This window comes from Cydia fagiglandana, chromosome 24 (assembly GCF_963556715.1).
Source record: "Cydia fagiglandana chromosome 24, ilCydFagi1.1, whole genome shotgun sequence".
NCBI lineage: Eukaryota > Metazoa > Arthropoda > Insecta > Lepidoptera > Tortricidae > Cydia > Cydia fagiglandana.
Window position 1 is genome coordinate 2,304,286 of NC_085955.1, and position 15,464 is coordinate 2,319,749.

Genomic DNA, 15,464 nt, shown 5'->3' on the forward strand with positions numbered 1-15,464 from the left:
ATAACTTCCGAACAACTCTCTCAGTGGACTTCGGTCCCCAGGCATAACACCCGCCTGGAGAGAGTACTCTCTATTGCTTCTCTACCTTCTACAGTGGAATTTGTAAATAGATGTAAATATAATTGTAAATACTCTCCGCGTCTTCTCTTGTACATAACATAGTTTCCCCTATCCACATTGGTGACCCCGACGTTCACATTACTAACGTATAGTACCTTCATAGAGAACCAGTATTTTGTGCCAAGAGTTGTTGTTTTGACAACAAACCGTAGAAGCGGAGCGTGACTCTCGCGACCTAAACGCGGAAGCGCCCCGAACAGCATTTCGGCGCTTGGGACGTTTTGGTCGCGTGGTAGTTGCGATTGCGACAATTTCAATGTTTAGTATCGCTTCTCTATAGCAAAGAGAATAGATAGTATAGAGGGCTATTGCCATAGTAAATTTTGTAACCACGGTACATTTACTGCCATCTATCGACACACGATTAAAAATTAAAATAAAATTGAAAATGTATAGATTAATCAAAATACGTATACGGATAAATGGTTTTTAATTTTTATTGTTCCATACTGATCCATGTTCTTTCACTGATAGGTACGAGTTAAAATTGTTAAATATCAAACGGTGTCGTCAACACCATCTAGCCGAGAATAGGCCAAAGGTATGGCGCCATCTATTCGAGAATGACTTTTTCTTGATTTCCGAAGCACGTTTTTTTCTTAGACTCTATATATCTTATACGGAGTTACATATATCTTTGTCTATAGTAATAATAACTCAATGGGTGTACTTAATGAAGATAAAATTCCTTTTCTACTTATTCTATGCCAGAAGTACCAGACACTTGATTGACTCTAAATAATAATTATTAATTTGTTTATTTCGTTGCAGCGTGTCACGAGATAAAGTCTGGTGTAGTGGCGCTCTTCAGTAGCGGCGGCCCGACGTTGAGTCGTTCGTTGAGCGCCCTCTGTCGGTCACTCAACGTCATACATCTGTCATCTTCAGCAGACACGGCTAGTCAAGGTTAGTCACACAATATATATGAGTTCTAATGAAGTTATATACTCGTAGTATACCCTAAGTAAATGTTATGTAAAGCCTCGACGTTGAGTCGATCGTTGAACGCCCTCTGTCGGTCACTCAACGTCATACATCTATCATCTTCAGCAGACAGTGCTAGTCAAGGTTAGTCACACAATAAATATGAGTTCTACTGAAGTTGTACCTAAGTAAATGTTATGTAAAGGCTCGACGTTGAGTCGATCGTTGAGCGCCCTGTGCCGGTCACTCAACGTCATACATCTGTCTTCAGCAGAAGACACGGCTAGTCAAGGTATGTATCTTTCTTTAGTATTAGAGTCGCACCAAATAAAGTCTGCAGCGGATTTGATTTGATGATTATGTATACGTCATAATTTCATAGAAGTTTGACGTTTAAAATTACACTTGCACTGCGTGGGCTATCAAAATCGCTGCACTTTTTACGGTCTGACTATAGCTCGACGTTGAGTCGGTCGCTGAGCGCCCTCAGCCGGTCACTCAACGTCATGCATCTGTAATCTTCAGCAGATATCGCTAATCAAGGTCAGTCACACAAAATAAATAATTATGCACTACATCTGTAGATCTGTTGGCGAGAGCTCTGTGTCCACTCAACGCCATACACTTGTGAGCTGCGAATACAGCTCACGTTCTCACGTGTGACCTAATTGAACAACAACAATTCTTGGCCTAATAATCTGGAGTTATGGCAATGCCCCTGCGAAGGGTTATTTCTCTATAAAAACTCTACTCTTTCCTCCCTGGTTTTTGACACTAGCTAGTAGAGCAATATTTTTGTCAACACAGATATAATAAAAAAAAACAAATAATGTATGTACATAAAAAAATGTACTAAAGGATGACTTACGTTAGACCGGGCCGTGTCCGGGCCGGAGCTTCCGGCGCGTCGTTTTCTATGGAAAGCATCACGTGATCGCCTGTCATCTCATAGAAAAGTAAGCTCCGGACGCTCCGGATCGGACACGGCCCGGTCTAACGTGAGTCATTCTTAACTCAGACTATCTTTCTGCCACACGCCGTCCACAACAGCCGCTATTGCCATGTTATCAATATCTTACTGCCGTATTCGAACTTCAAGATATTCATAAGAGACGACACGTACTAGATCCATTCTAGATACGTTATAGTTTAGATATCAACTAGTTCTCTTTTGCAGCGCAATTCGGGCAACCAATGTCATTTTTACGTTAGATAGAGTAAGATATCTATTAGATGTGAATTAGATCTCTAAGTCATATCCTATGGAAATCGTTCAAGAGTATCTCCAGAATCGCGCAAAAGTCAAATTTGACAGTTTAAATCTTAAACATATCGTTATCGTATCCTGGTGATGTCTAATAGATGTCTATTTCAAAATCCGAATCGGGCCCGCAGTTGAACTTTTTGGTATTTGTATATTTTGGTTTTTTAAGCGCTACAGCACTCCAAACATCACAAAAATGGCCTAATTGTCTAGGCCTCAAAGAAAAGTATTGTATTCATAACTGATAACCATGAGCCCAAAAAGTAAAATAGTCCGATTTTTTCTCTGCAGAAAAGAGGTTTTGTAATTGACAACTATTACATTCTTGGCTTTTGCCCAATAGATCGCACGTTAAATCTTATTACAAGGCGGTATAGCAACTTTTCTTCTAATGAAGTGCCGGAGAATGGGATTTGAGTGCCAAAACTGTCGGTCCTTCTTTTATTTACAGTACACTTACGTAGTGACGCTGCGTCTTACGTAAGCGAACAACTCGCGAACTCGACGCGGCGTACCCAAGACGTTCGCGTTCGCAAGGAGATCGCCCACGTAGGACACTTCTATAGGTATCAAAGGATTGATTCACCCCACGCCGCGTCGGTTCGCTTCGCGTTCGCGTGTTGTTCGCCTACGTAGTACGCTGCGTTACTGACACTGTAACAAAATACTTTAAGCCAACCCCACACTAGCGTCTTCTGAGCGTCGGCATCTATACTTCGTTTTTTTTTAGCATTAGAAATTAGGTAAACAATCTTGATGTGTCTTTTAATTGAAAAACACATTTTAAAAATAAGTTACGGCAAATATGTAACAATTATGAATCTAATACGATCATTAATATTCTTCTGCTTTCATAAGTAATAGTCATTGATTTTTAAAAAGCGTTTTTCAATTAAAAGACTTGCCAAGATCGCTTACATTCTTTCAAGTTCTTCCTAATGCTAAAAAAAACGAACTTTAGTCAGCGCTATGGGAAACGGCGTCGCTTGAGCCAAGGTTGCGTCGAGCAGTAGCCTTAGAGTTAACTAGACGCCGACGCTCTGGAGACGGGAGTGTGGGGAATCTCTTACAGTAAAGCTATAAAAATATATGTAACTATATCGTAGGGTGACAAGCAAAAGTAACTAACTAACACCATTGTAATTATTGGACAATAAACCGTGTTACAAGTGTAATAAAGTGCATTGTTACTTTAATTTTTTGATAGTACTTAGTGACTTTTGCTTGTCACCCGACGATATATATTCAATTTTATTGAAAATTTTAAAGTTTTACAGTATTTTAGTGCCGTAATCTAATGTTTCGCCAAACTGTGCGACAGTTTGTTGGCGGTTGAGACAGTTTGTCGGCGGTTGAGTCAGTTTGTTGGTGGTTGAGACAGTTTTCTAGCGGTTGAGTCAGTTTGTTTACGGTTGAGACAGTTTGTCGGCGGTTGAGTCAGTTTGTTGGTGGTTGAGACAGTTTCTTAGAGGTTGAGACAGTTTGCTGGCGGTATTAATTGGCACGTTTTGCGTTCCAGAACACAACGACCCAGACTCTTTCACCGTAAACCTGTATCCATCGCGCCAGCTCATGGACAGAGCATTTGCGGACCTCACAGCCTACCTCAACTGGACCAGGATGGGTGTCATTTATGAAGACTATGGCTATGGTAAGATCTTTAATGGCTCCTCTACACGTTGGCCCAGCCTATTGGTCCAATATGTTGGGACAACGTGTAGAGGGGGTATTGGTGTCGGTTGGCTTTTGGCGCGCGGGATGGCGATGAGTTGGCCGCGGTGTCGGTTTTTCGGCCGCACATCAAAGGGATTGGCCAAGCGATTGCGGTACGCATCTACACGTGGCCCAATCGGCAGTGCGTGCTCGGACGCGGTCGAGGGTGGACGTTCATGCTTTTTGTGTTTTTTAAAATTAAAAATGACGAATACGTGGCCACGTTTAGTAGCGTTCCGACCAAGGCACGGCCAACTCATGGGCCAAGCGTAGGCCAACGTGTAGACGAGCCATAAAGTGTCGCTTCAACTCATCATCATCCTCGCGTTTATGGCACTAGATATTACGAAGATATTTTGTAAATAATCTTCGTAAAACGGCATTTATATTTAAAGTTGTACCCCCAACTTGTTATTTAGATTTTGGAGAATTTAGTGTATTATTTCCACTCAGAATGACTAGTGTCAGTTCGGAAAGAGAAGAGTCGTGGAATTATTGGGCCTAGCAATGCACCGAGGAGAAGTTTCTTAAGTTGCGAAACTTCTATGAAGAATATTCTTTGGAACTTAAATTTAATAAACAATCTAATCGTGTCAAGACCGACGTAGACACATGCCATTTTAAATATTTCGCCTGCCCGCTTTACTGTTATGTGGCGTGTAATATTATATATTACACAAAACGTTAAAGTTCTCATGGGAACGTTTACAGAGAACTTTCTAAGTTTCTTTCATGTAATTTCTCTGAAATTTCCGAGAACATTTCTGCAATTTTTACATTGCTAATTGGGCCCCATACATTCCACTACTCTTTTCTTATCCTAATACGAGGAAAAAAAAGTGTCCCCAGAGTTTCATAATTACCTACATTTTTTTGTTTGTTACAAGGTTGTATTTAAAACTTTTTACAAGCTTTTATTTAGTTTCACCCAAAGAATATAATACTCACTAGGGTTTCACCTGACCGTTGTCTGTCTGTCTGTCTGTCTGTAATCAAATCTTGCAAGTTAAATTTGCTCCACTTCCCGGTTTCCGATTGAGCTGAAATTTTGCATACATATGTAAGTCGGGTGACAATGCAATATTATGGTGTCATCGAGCTGATCTGATGATGAGACCGGAGGTGGCTATAGGAACTCTGTGATAAAACAACGAAACCTAATTGTGATTGGGGTTCTTAGAATTGTCTCGATGAGTATTAGTTGCCTATGGAAAAAAAATACAGTCGGCGATAAAAGCTTGTACCAAAAATGAAATTTTTGCCAAAAACTTATTTCTCAGTAAAAATACAAAAAAGCTCGTGATTCTGAATAGAAATAAATTAAAAAATCCAAATTGTAACTATTTTTTTCTGTACAGTTTAAATAGAAGGGTCAAACAGAAAACCGTGTTACGTCTTTCCGACATACACAAGAGTTAAGGGCTATAAAGGTTCATTTTCTTATTTAACCCTTATCCAAGTGAAAAGGTACTCCTTTTATTTGAAGAACTATGATAAAATTATTACTTACATGCCCACAAGCTGTTAACTATAACTATTGCCCACAGGAGAGAAAAATGTACAGTTCGCGCGAACACACTAGAGTTTTCTCTCCTGTGGGCAATAGTTAACAGCTTTATCATAGTTCCCTAAATAAAAGGGGACCTATTCACGTGGATAAGGGTTAAATAAGAAAATTAACCTTTATAGCCCTTAACTCTTGTGTATGTCTACAGGAAAGACGTAACACAGTTTTCTGTTTGACCCAGAAATGTGCAAAACCTGGTAATTTATTCTACTATTCTCTTTTTCTTTAAAAAAGTAATTATTTACTGTTTTTGCAGGTGAACTGAATATAGCGAACATAGCGAAAGACGGGCGCGACATGTACTGCGTACGCGCATCCCACGAGTACCGACGCGCACTGACACTTCTCAAGGCCCAGGGCGTGACGCATATAATCGTTGATACTGACCCGAAGAAGCTACGGCAATTAGCCAGAGCTGTAAGTATTTTTTTTAAATGGGACTGGGCCAGTCACTTCTGCTGCATGCATCCAGACAGATGGACGAGTGTAGTTACCAAGTGGATGCCAGAAGGAGGGCGCGGACGCGGCATGCCCAGACGGAGATGGAGGGACGACCTAGACACCTTCAACAACTGGCCGGAAGAGGCACTAAGTCCGGAGTCGTGGAAGACAAGGGGAGAGGCTTTTGCCCAACAGTGGCCCAGCAGCAGCTTTGCTTTGCTTTGCTTCTACTTTCCTTATGCGCACTGCCAAGGAATGGAATTCCTTGCCGGCGTCTATATTTCCGTGTTCTTATAACCCGGCAACCTTCAAATCAAGAGTGAACAGGCACCTTCTGGGCGAGCTCGCTCCATCGTAGGCCACGTCTACGCCTCGGCTAGTCTGTGGCCATGAGTAAGCCCATTCTTAATTAAAAAAAAAAAAGTGGGACATCATAATAGGATAGTAAAAAAGTATTGCACAGAATAACTATATACAAATATCTGAACATGCCTCTATTGTCAGGGCGTTACAGTGCTTCTTCTTCCTCGCGTTATCCCGGCATTTTGCCACGGCTCATGGGAGCCTGGGGTCCGCTTGACAACTAATCCCATGATTTGACGTAGGCACTAGTTTTTACGAAAGCGACTGCCATCTGACCTTCCAACCCAGAGGGGAAACTAGGCCTTATTGGGATTAGTCCGGTTTCCTCACGATGTTTTCCTTCACCGAAAAGCGACTGGCAAATATAAATGATATTTCGTACATAAGTTCCGAAAAACTCATTGGTACGAGCCAGGGTTTGAACCCGCAACCTCCGGATTGAAAGTCGCAACCTCTTACCGCTAGGCTACCAGCGCTTCAGGGCGTTACAGTGCGTGTTCAGATATTTTTGAGCACCTCAGCCGCTTCGATATAACTGATGGCGACTCTACACAATATTCTTTATTGCATACCTCAAAAAAACACCTTCTTCTTCCACGCGTTATCCCGGCATTTCGCCACGGCTCATGAGAGCCTGGGGTCCGCTTGACAACTAATCCCATGATTTGACGTAGGCACTACTTTTTACGAAAGCGCTGCCATCTGACCTTCCAACCCAGAGGGTAAACTAGGCCTTATTGGGACTAGTCCGGTTTCCTCACGATGTTTTCCTTCACCGAAAAGCGACTGGTAAATATCAAATGATATTTCGTATATAAGTTCCGAAAAAACTCATTGGTACGAGCCGGGGTTTGAACCCGCGACCTCCAGATTGCAAGTCGCACGCTCTCACCGCTAGGCCACCAGCGCTCTCACCGCTAGGCCACCAGCGCTCTCACCACTAGGCCACCAGCGCTCTCACCGCTAGGCCACCAGCACCTTAAAAAAACACCATTTATTAGATAGAACTTTAATCTTTTTTATGTTTTACAGATTCTTCAGCTACAAATGAACAACGAAAACTACCATTATATTTTTACATCATTTGTAAGTATTTTGCATAAAAACATTTATATTTAACTAAAGCCCCATTGAGACTGTCCAAGAACTTGCATGCAATTTTCGTTACATTAATATGCGGTCCGATTAGAACTTTAAGATACGTCAGTTAATAGATCTAGAAACGATATGGAATAGATATGTCAGTGTCAAATGTGACGTTTCTTCAAACAAAAACGTCACTTTTGACACTGACACTTCTGGCACACTGGTATTTGGTCGATCGACTGATTTATTCTATTACTTATAGTTTCTGAGTATTTTTTCCTGTTTCATGGGTGTTTTTTCTATGTATAAAAGTATGTATTTATCTATACAAGTGTGTATATCGTCGCCTAGCACCCATAGTAAAAACTTTGCATAGTTTGGGACTAGATAATAGATTGATCTACCTATCTAAGATGTCCCCTAATATTTAATTATTTATTTAGTTAAATACTCTGTAGTTAGCAATGTATCGAATATTTCATGCGAATTCTTGAACCGGGGTTTAAGCCTTTATAAGGCAGAGGGAATATATTTCCCACCTGATTTTGAACTTTATTTCAAAGTGATAGAGTTCAATTTTGCATAATTCCTGACACCATTATGCCTTATAAAGGGTTAACTTACCCTTAGAGCATTTAGTAACTGGAGACGCCTTCTGTCACTTTTTGTACAAATCAGTCTGCCGATTTTTGCGGGGGAGGGGCAAACTGTCAGATAAACGTCAGTCCATACAAAATTTTGCACAATTGTGCAAGGTTTTCGGCAAGCTCTTAAAGGCGCCTCCAGTGGCCTATTTTATAAAGCTACAAGTTACAATTTACAAGCGGAAGTCTCTTTCTAAACCATTGTGTTAGAAAGAGACTTCCGCTTGTAAATTGTAACTTGTAGCTTTATAAAATAGGCCACAGTTATTAAATGCTCTAAGAACTTACCTAATGTCTTGTCTGTAATTCCTTTGCCTATAATTAAGTACTATAAAATTAGCGCCCACACAATTCTCTTAATTTTGAGAAACTACTCAAATTTCACCAATAAAACAATTTTTTCAGGACATGGAACTGTTTGACCTTGAAGATTTCTACTACAACCGGGTCAACATGAGCGGTTGGCGGCTGGTTGATCGCGACTCTGACAAGGTCAAGGATGCTCTGCTAGTCATGGAGAAGTTCCACCCTATAGGCGCTAGTATACTTACTGGAGGTCATATCAAGGTCAGTAAATAAAGGTGTTAAGGAACCCTAATCTCACGGAGATCCGAGGGGAGTGCACCGCGCGGGGAGGGCAGCCGCATCTAATTTGCATATCACTCTTTGCCGTTCGCTGTTGACGAGCGCACATATACTTACGCCTTTTTCAGAACTCAAAATCAGTGTCAAAATGGTGTAATAAAATTAATAAGCCTAGATACTAAAAACTGCATGTATTCAAGAATTTTGCATTAAAAACTATTTAAAAGTTCATCTGTATACGTTATTCAATCATCCAGTCATCTATCAAGCATCCTGCATTCAAAATCCAAAAGTAATTGACGCCAAAGTCTACAAAAGGCAAAGGCAAGAACACTCTGCTACATAAATTGGCCTCTTGGCTTGGCTCTAGTATAGGTGCTCATTACTCACTGAAGGTTATGTAAAATCAGTGGTGGTCAACTTGAGTAATTAATTGAGTGCAAATCGGATAAGTTCAAGGATACTACTTATGCCTGATCTTGTTTCATCTTATTGGCTCTAGTATTAGGTACTCATTACTCACTGAAGATCATGTAAAATCAGTGGAGGTCAACTTGAGTAATTAATTGAGTGCAAATCGGATAAGTTCAAGGATACTCTGCTTGTCATGGAGAAGTTTCATACAACTGACGCTAGAATACTTAAGTATTCTTTCTATACAGACAACAGTACACAGTGGACAGTGTGGACGAACCATTAGCGAATGACGTAGTGAGTGTTGTGTGCAACCCATCATTTGACAATAATGCCATAAACGAGGGTAGTTTCTATCGGGCGCGGAGAGCTGCGGCCCGCAGTCTGCGCCGGTCCGTCACCGTAAACGCAAGCTCCTGATGACACTCCTCGGTACGGAGTGAAACATGTCGAGCGTTTTTTGACTTAAAATACGTGAGTGACCCGTTCTTAATATATTTAGTATATTCTTTCTATATGGAATGCTGGCAAAATACCAACGATGGGGTCGAGTGGACGAGACCGGGGGAGGCCTTTGCCGAGCAGTGGCACACTAAATAAAAATTTGTTAGTGAACGTTGTACAGCTTGGCAAAAAAGAGTAGAAATTAAAAAGTGGCAACACTGTAGTGTCGTCCCTTTCAAACCAATTTAAATAAGAAAACGGGACGACACTACAGTGTTGCAACTTTTTAATTTCTACTGTTTTTTGCCACGCTGTATTAACACTTTAAACTCTCGCGTTTTGTACCACCAAAGAGACTGAGTTGCACCAGCTGAAACGTCGGAATTTAAGGTAAAATAATGAAGTTATATCGCGGTAGACCCCGTTTGTGTAGTGAAAGTTGTGTTTTGGAAACTTATGAATGCATTATGAGACTTTTTATAATATGCTTAAAATAAGCTGTAAGTATAATTGTATAATTTGTGCCAGGAGTCAAGACACGTCTGTGATCGATGCGGCAAGAAGTGCCGTCCGGCCACTGGTCTATACAGCCATCGCAGTCCATGTAGACTGTAGACTACCTCCTCAAAATACCTTCTTTAGTCGCTGCAACTACCATCTGCAAAGATGCTGTGGCCAATGATGATAATTTGTATATTCCAGACGGAGCCAGCTCTTCTCTACGACGCTATACAAGTCCTGGCGATGGCTTTGGCAGCAAGCAAGGAGGTGGGCCCGACCAACGCCTCGTGTGATGACGAGACCACGTGGAGTAATGGAAAAGAAGTGATGGAAAATATCAATAAGGTAACGCAATTTTTTTTAATGGAAATTTTAGGGGTGGGTCCAGTTTTCCTCACGATGATACTTTCAACGAAAAGCGACTGGTAAATATTCGAGCAGGGGCTTGAATCTACGGAAACAGAGGGTTCGCCTGCCAAACTTTGGTAGTCGCACACCTTATGGCTCCTCTACGCGATGGGCTAGCGCCGGCCGCTCCAAGGGACGCAGCCATGCGGTAGAATGAGATCGCAATAACACTTGCTCCCTCTAACGCATATTCGTTCCTTGGAGTGGCCGGCGTTGGCCCATCGTGTAGAGGCATTAAGGTTGACTCACGCTAGACCGTGCCCGGACCGAGGCGTCCGACATGTCATTTACTATGACGGCTGATCGGTGATCACTTGGTGCTTTCCATAGAAAATGAAGCTCCGGAAGCTCCGGCGTAGCCACGGTCCGGTCTAACGTGAGTCGTCCTTTAAACTATCAACTTTCAGTAACATCGGCTTCTGACACGTCGAAAGGGGGTAGCGAAAGCGGTATCTTACCGTACAAATCGTTCTGCCATCTTTTGCGGGGGGGAAACGTGCACACAGTCGCACTTCTCACTCACTATACAAAATGCAATCTGTAATGACGACACAAATACCTAGAAAATGACACCCATCAAAGAAAAATCTTGCACACCTCGATCTCTTTAGTGTACGGACGAGTCACAGCACGCACCGCGTCATGCCCAGTTGGGCATGTGCTTCGGGAGAGGGGAAAATCCTTCTTGGTGTTGCTCGAAGTTATCAACACTTCTTTCCCATACAAATCATTAGAATACAATATTACAATGTCCCAAACTCTTTCAGATCCACGCTCACGGCCTGACAGGCCCCATCCAGTTCCAAAATGGCGTCCGCACTAACTTCAGCCTACAGCTCATGCGGCTAGTGGGGGGCGAAAAGGGGGGAACTAAGGTGTCCGGTCATTGGAATCCGGGCGACGGTCTGACCATCACTGATCCAGCGGCGTATAAGAGAGATCCACCGCCTAATGTGACATTGACTATTGTTACTGTGGAGGTGCGTAACATTTTCTACTTCTTTGTAGGTAGCCATCGTGCAGGTCAGGATGTCGACGACTCAAATAAAAAGCTTAAATTTTTAGTGGTTATTGTATCGCGGCCAATGGGGTTGGCCGTTCGAAGCTTTTAGCAGATGGCGCCATCATAGCTTGCCCTGTCAATCCCTAAAATTTAGTCAAATTTTTGTTTTTTTTTATCCTTGGTACAATGCCGCAAGGGCCTATTTTAGATATAAGCTAGTTATTAATTTCATTTAGTAGCAGAAGGGAAGACCAAGGAGAGTGTACATGGATAAAATAAAGGAAAAGATCAACGTCGTGTCGTATCGGGCTGTCAAAGGGAAGGCGGAGGACCGCCAAACATGGAAATTGCTCCACCGACAAGAATCATACTCTTAAAATACCGGGTGTGGCCTGTAATATGAGCAAAAAATTAAACTGTAGGCTGTACTCCTCATACCGACCAACATTTGTTCAGCGACTTTTAAAAATAACTTGTGGTTTGATTTTTAATACACTTTAAAGTTTATTCTAAGACGCAAGGTATTGCGAACTTTGTTATGTTTAAGGCGTGATAAGCAACGTCAATCACAATGATATGGCGTGGCGATGGCGTCCATTGAAGATAATATTTATTTTGTATGAAAAATAGAGAGTCAAAATACTTCATAATTTTTAAAAGTTGTAGAACAAAAGTGTCACCGTTTGAGGAGTACAATCTATGTTTTAATTATTTGCTCATGTTACAGGCCACATCCGGTATATAATGATGATGAGTACCACTTTATGTAAATAAATGATTTAAAAACTAACCAGACACATTTTCATTTTGCAGGAAAAACCCTACGTAATGGTAAAAGAAGGCTGGAACCTCCAAGGCAACGCCCGTTTTGAGGGCTTCTGTATCGACCTGTTAGCCAGAGTGGCGGCGCAGGCGGGCTTCGCGTATCGGCTGCGACTTGTACCGGACAACATGTACGGAGCCAGGGACCCCGATACCGGACAGTGGAATGGGATAGTCCGGGAGCTGGTTGACCGGGTATTTTGTTTGGATCCCTTTTTTTATAGCCTACTTTGGTATCCCACTACTGGGCAAAGGCCTCGTTTTCTCCACTCGAGCCTGTCATCGAATGGTGGGAAAATGCCGGGTGAAATATTTGAGAATAAAATTACGGAATTGCTTATACCATTTTGCTTTAGAAAAGGATTACTGTACCATAGAGAAACTGTCATCATCTTCCTATCGTTCTCATGGATTTTTGCAAGATGATCGAATGAAAGAATTGTTTTAATGAAAAACGAACAAATAAGTTAATGGTGAATGAATGATAAATGAATAAAGAATGGATAAAAAAAGCGGCGAAGTGCGAGTCAGACTCGCGCACGAAGGGTTTCGTACCATTACGCAAAAAACGGCAATAAAATCACGTTTGTTGTATGGGTGCCCCACTTAAATATACGGCAACAGCGAAATTCATTATTTGTGAAAATTTTAAGTGTCTAGTTATCACGGTTCATGAGTTACAGCCTGGTGAGAGACAGACGGACGGACAGACGGACAGCGGAGTCTTAGTAATAGGGTCCCGTTTTTTACCCTTTTGGGTACGGAACCCTAAAAATGATGAATTAATGAAATAATGAATGAACAGCATCGACCGACTAGGCTGGGAGGCCGTTATAGCTGTAACCTCAAGCCGCCCATACGTCAAACCTTGCCAAGTCAAATTAAACTTTGATGTAGTCAACACAAAGTTCAAATTAGAATGAAATAGGAGACCTTTTTATAGGTCTCTGGGCGGCTAGAGGGTAATATTAATGATTTCGGTTCCAGAAAGCTGACATCGCCGTGGCATCCATGACGATAAACTATGCGAGAGAGGCGGTGATAGACTTCACCAAACCATTCATGAACCTCGGCATTGGCATACTTTTCAAGGTGAGCTGATCTTTTAACCTTAAGGGGATAAAATACTTTTCAAAACCATTACAGGGCATTTATTTGTGTGATGACACATATATTTGTTCCTGAGTCATGGTTGTTTTCTATGTATTTAAGTACATATATATTATATATATCGTTGTCTGAGTACCCACAACACAAGCCTTCTTGAGCTTACTGTGTGACTTAGTCATTCTATGTAATATTATATCTCTCTCTCTCCTCAGCATTATTATTCCCATCTGATTGTGGGGTCTGCTTTTCTGGTCTTTTCTCTCCACTTCGCGCGATCGGACGTGTCGTCTACTGAAACGTCGCAGGCCCTCATGTCTTTTGCTATGGTGTCCGCCCATCTCATCTTCGGTCTTCCTCTTCCTCTGGAGCCGACAATGTTCAGATCCATAGCAACATTCCCGATGTAATCAGGAGGTCTTCTTTTTACGTGCCCAAACCATCTCAGTCGGCTCTCTTGTAGCTTATCGGCGATATCACGTACTCCGAGGCTACCGCGAACGTACTCGTTGCGTATCTTATCGAGCCTCGTTACCCCGCACATCCACCGGAGCATCTTCATTTCGGCGACTTGGACAGATCGGACATGGCTCTGCGTCATAGCCCATGTTTCACTCCCATAGTAATATTATGTCTATGTAATATTATATATATTTATAATATTTATTTATTTATTACAGCTAAAATATCTTTGTTGAGGTATTTATGAACACCTTTGTTGCTCCGATTTATCTGACGACGACTGTACTTGCGCCAACGATATCTGTATGTCGGCGGCCGATCGTAACATCAGGCCGGTCGTAAAATCCCTGTGTATTGTTTTGACGGTAGTCACAAACTAAAGGATAGGTAGCATAGGTTCGTTAGGTTGCTTCAGATGCCCGAAAAAGGAGCCCCGCTATTGCGGGGCTTCGTCGACTCAGGGACCGAGATAATGATTTTTAAGATTCATGATATGCCTAAGAATTTAATGATCTGCCGGATTTCACGATCGTCCGCCGACATGTTTAAACATGTAAAAAAAATACATCAAATTGTTGTCAGAAAGGATAAATGAAATTAAAAATATCTTGCATAATTCTATTTCTGACAATGTTTCAAAAGTGCAAAAATTTATGGCCCACCCTGTACAATTTGTCAGGTGACAAGCAAAAGTCACTAATTACAAAAAAAAAATTAGTCATAAAATCGACCTCCTTTGGATTACGCTGATGTCTCATATCCTGATCTAACGGAGGAGCAACTAAGTAAACTTGAGCGCATCCAAAATATATGCATCCGGTTCATATTTGGGTTACGTAAGTATGACCATGTTTCTCTTTTTCGCTCACAGCTCAAGTGGCTGCCTATTCGTTTGCGTCGTAATTTTCATATTCTGTCTCTCCTATATTCTATTATTTTCCTTCCAGCAACTCCTCGCTATCTGAAGGAGCGTTTCAATTATTTAAACTCTGTGAGGCTGTCGCGCAGTCTGCTACTTTCCGTTCCGTCTTCTTCTTCAAAATTTTATAACACTTCTTTTACCTTTCAAGCTGTCCGACTCTGGAACTCTTTACCAGTAGGCATTAGGCGCGCTCAATCTCTTGCTGCTTTAAAAAAACTACTAAAAGAACATTATCTATCTCTCCCCTAGTGTTTGTATATTGCCTACTCTGTGGCTGACATGTTGCTGTCATATTTTTAGTTATATCCCGGTTATTTTATATATATATATATATGTATGTTTATGTATGTCTATTTGTATTTCGTATATGTGTATGTTTATTCAATGTGATTGTGTGACTGTGTGTGTGAACGTAGGCTCCATAATGTTCTCTTTGCAACACCTACTTTTTCGATTAAGTACTTCTCTGTTTCCGCTACCCAAAGGTTGTCTGGAAGAGATCGCTCTTTAGCGATAAGACCGCCTGTTCTCTGCCTCTACATTTAATCTATTGTATTTTTCTTTTGTATCTTTTTACTGAGGTGTGCCAATAAAGAGTATTCTATCTATCTATCTATTCTATCTATCTCCTTTTAGTACTAATATGGTTCATTATGGCTATGTACTTGTGGTGG

At 41.5% G+C, this 15,464-nt stretch overlaps 1 protein-coding gene across 1 annotated transcript in view; it reads left to right on the plus strand.

The window, feature by feature from the left end:
• Positions 1-15,464, plus strand: part of LOC134676303 (glutamate receptor ionotropic, kainate 2) — a 75,900-nt gene that overhangs the window by 52,601 nt on the left and 7,835 nt on the right. Inside the window, exons 4-12 of the mRNA XM_063534677.1 lie at positions 892-1,026; positions 3,828-3,959; positions 5,845-6,005; positions 7,425-7,478; positions 8,528-8,689; positions 10,268-10,411; positions 11,242-11,454; positions 12,291-12,494; positions 13,287-13,391. Of these exons, the coding sequence (XP_063390747.1) occupies positions 892-1,026; positions 3,828-3,959; positions 5,845-6,005; positions 7,425-7,478; positions 8,528-8,689; positions 10,268-10,411; positions 11,242-11,454; positions 12,291-12,494; positions 13,287-13,391 (1,310 nt within the window). The remainder of the gene's footprint in view (positions 1-891; positions 1,027-3,827; positions 3,960-5,844; positions 6,006-7,424; positions 7,479-8,527; positions 8,690-10,267; positions 10,412-11,241; positions 11,455-12,290; positions 12,495-13,286; positions 13,392-15,464) is intronic.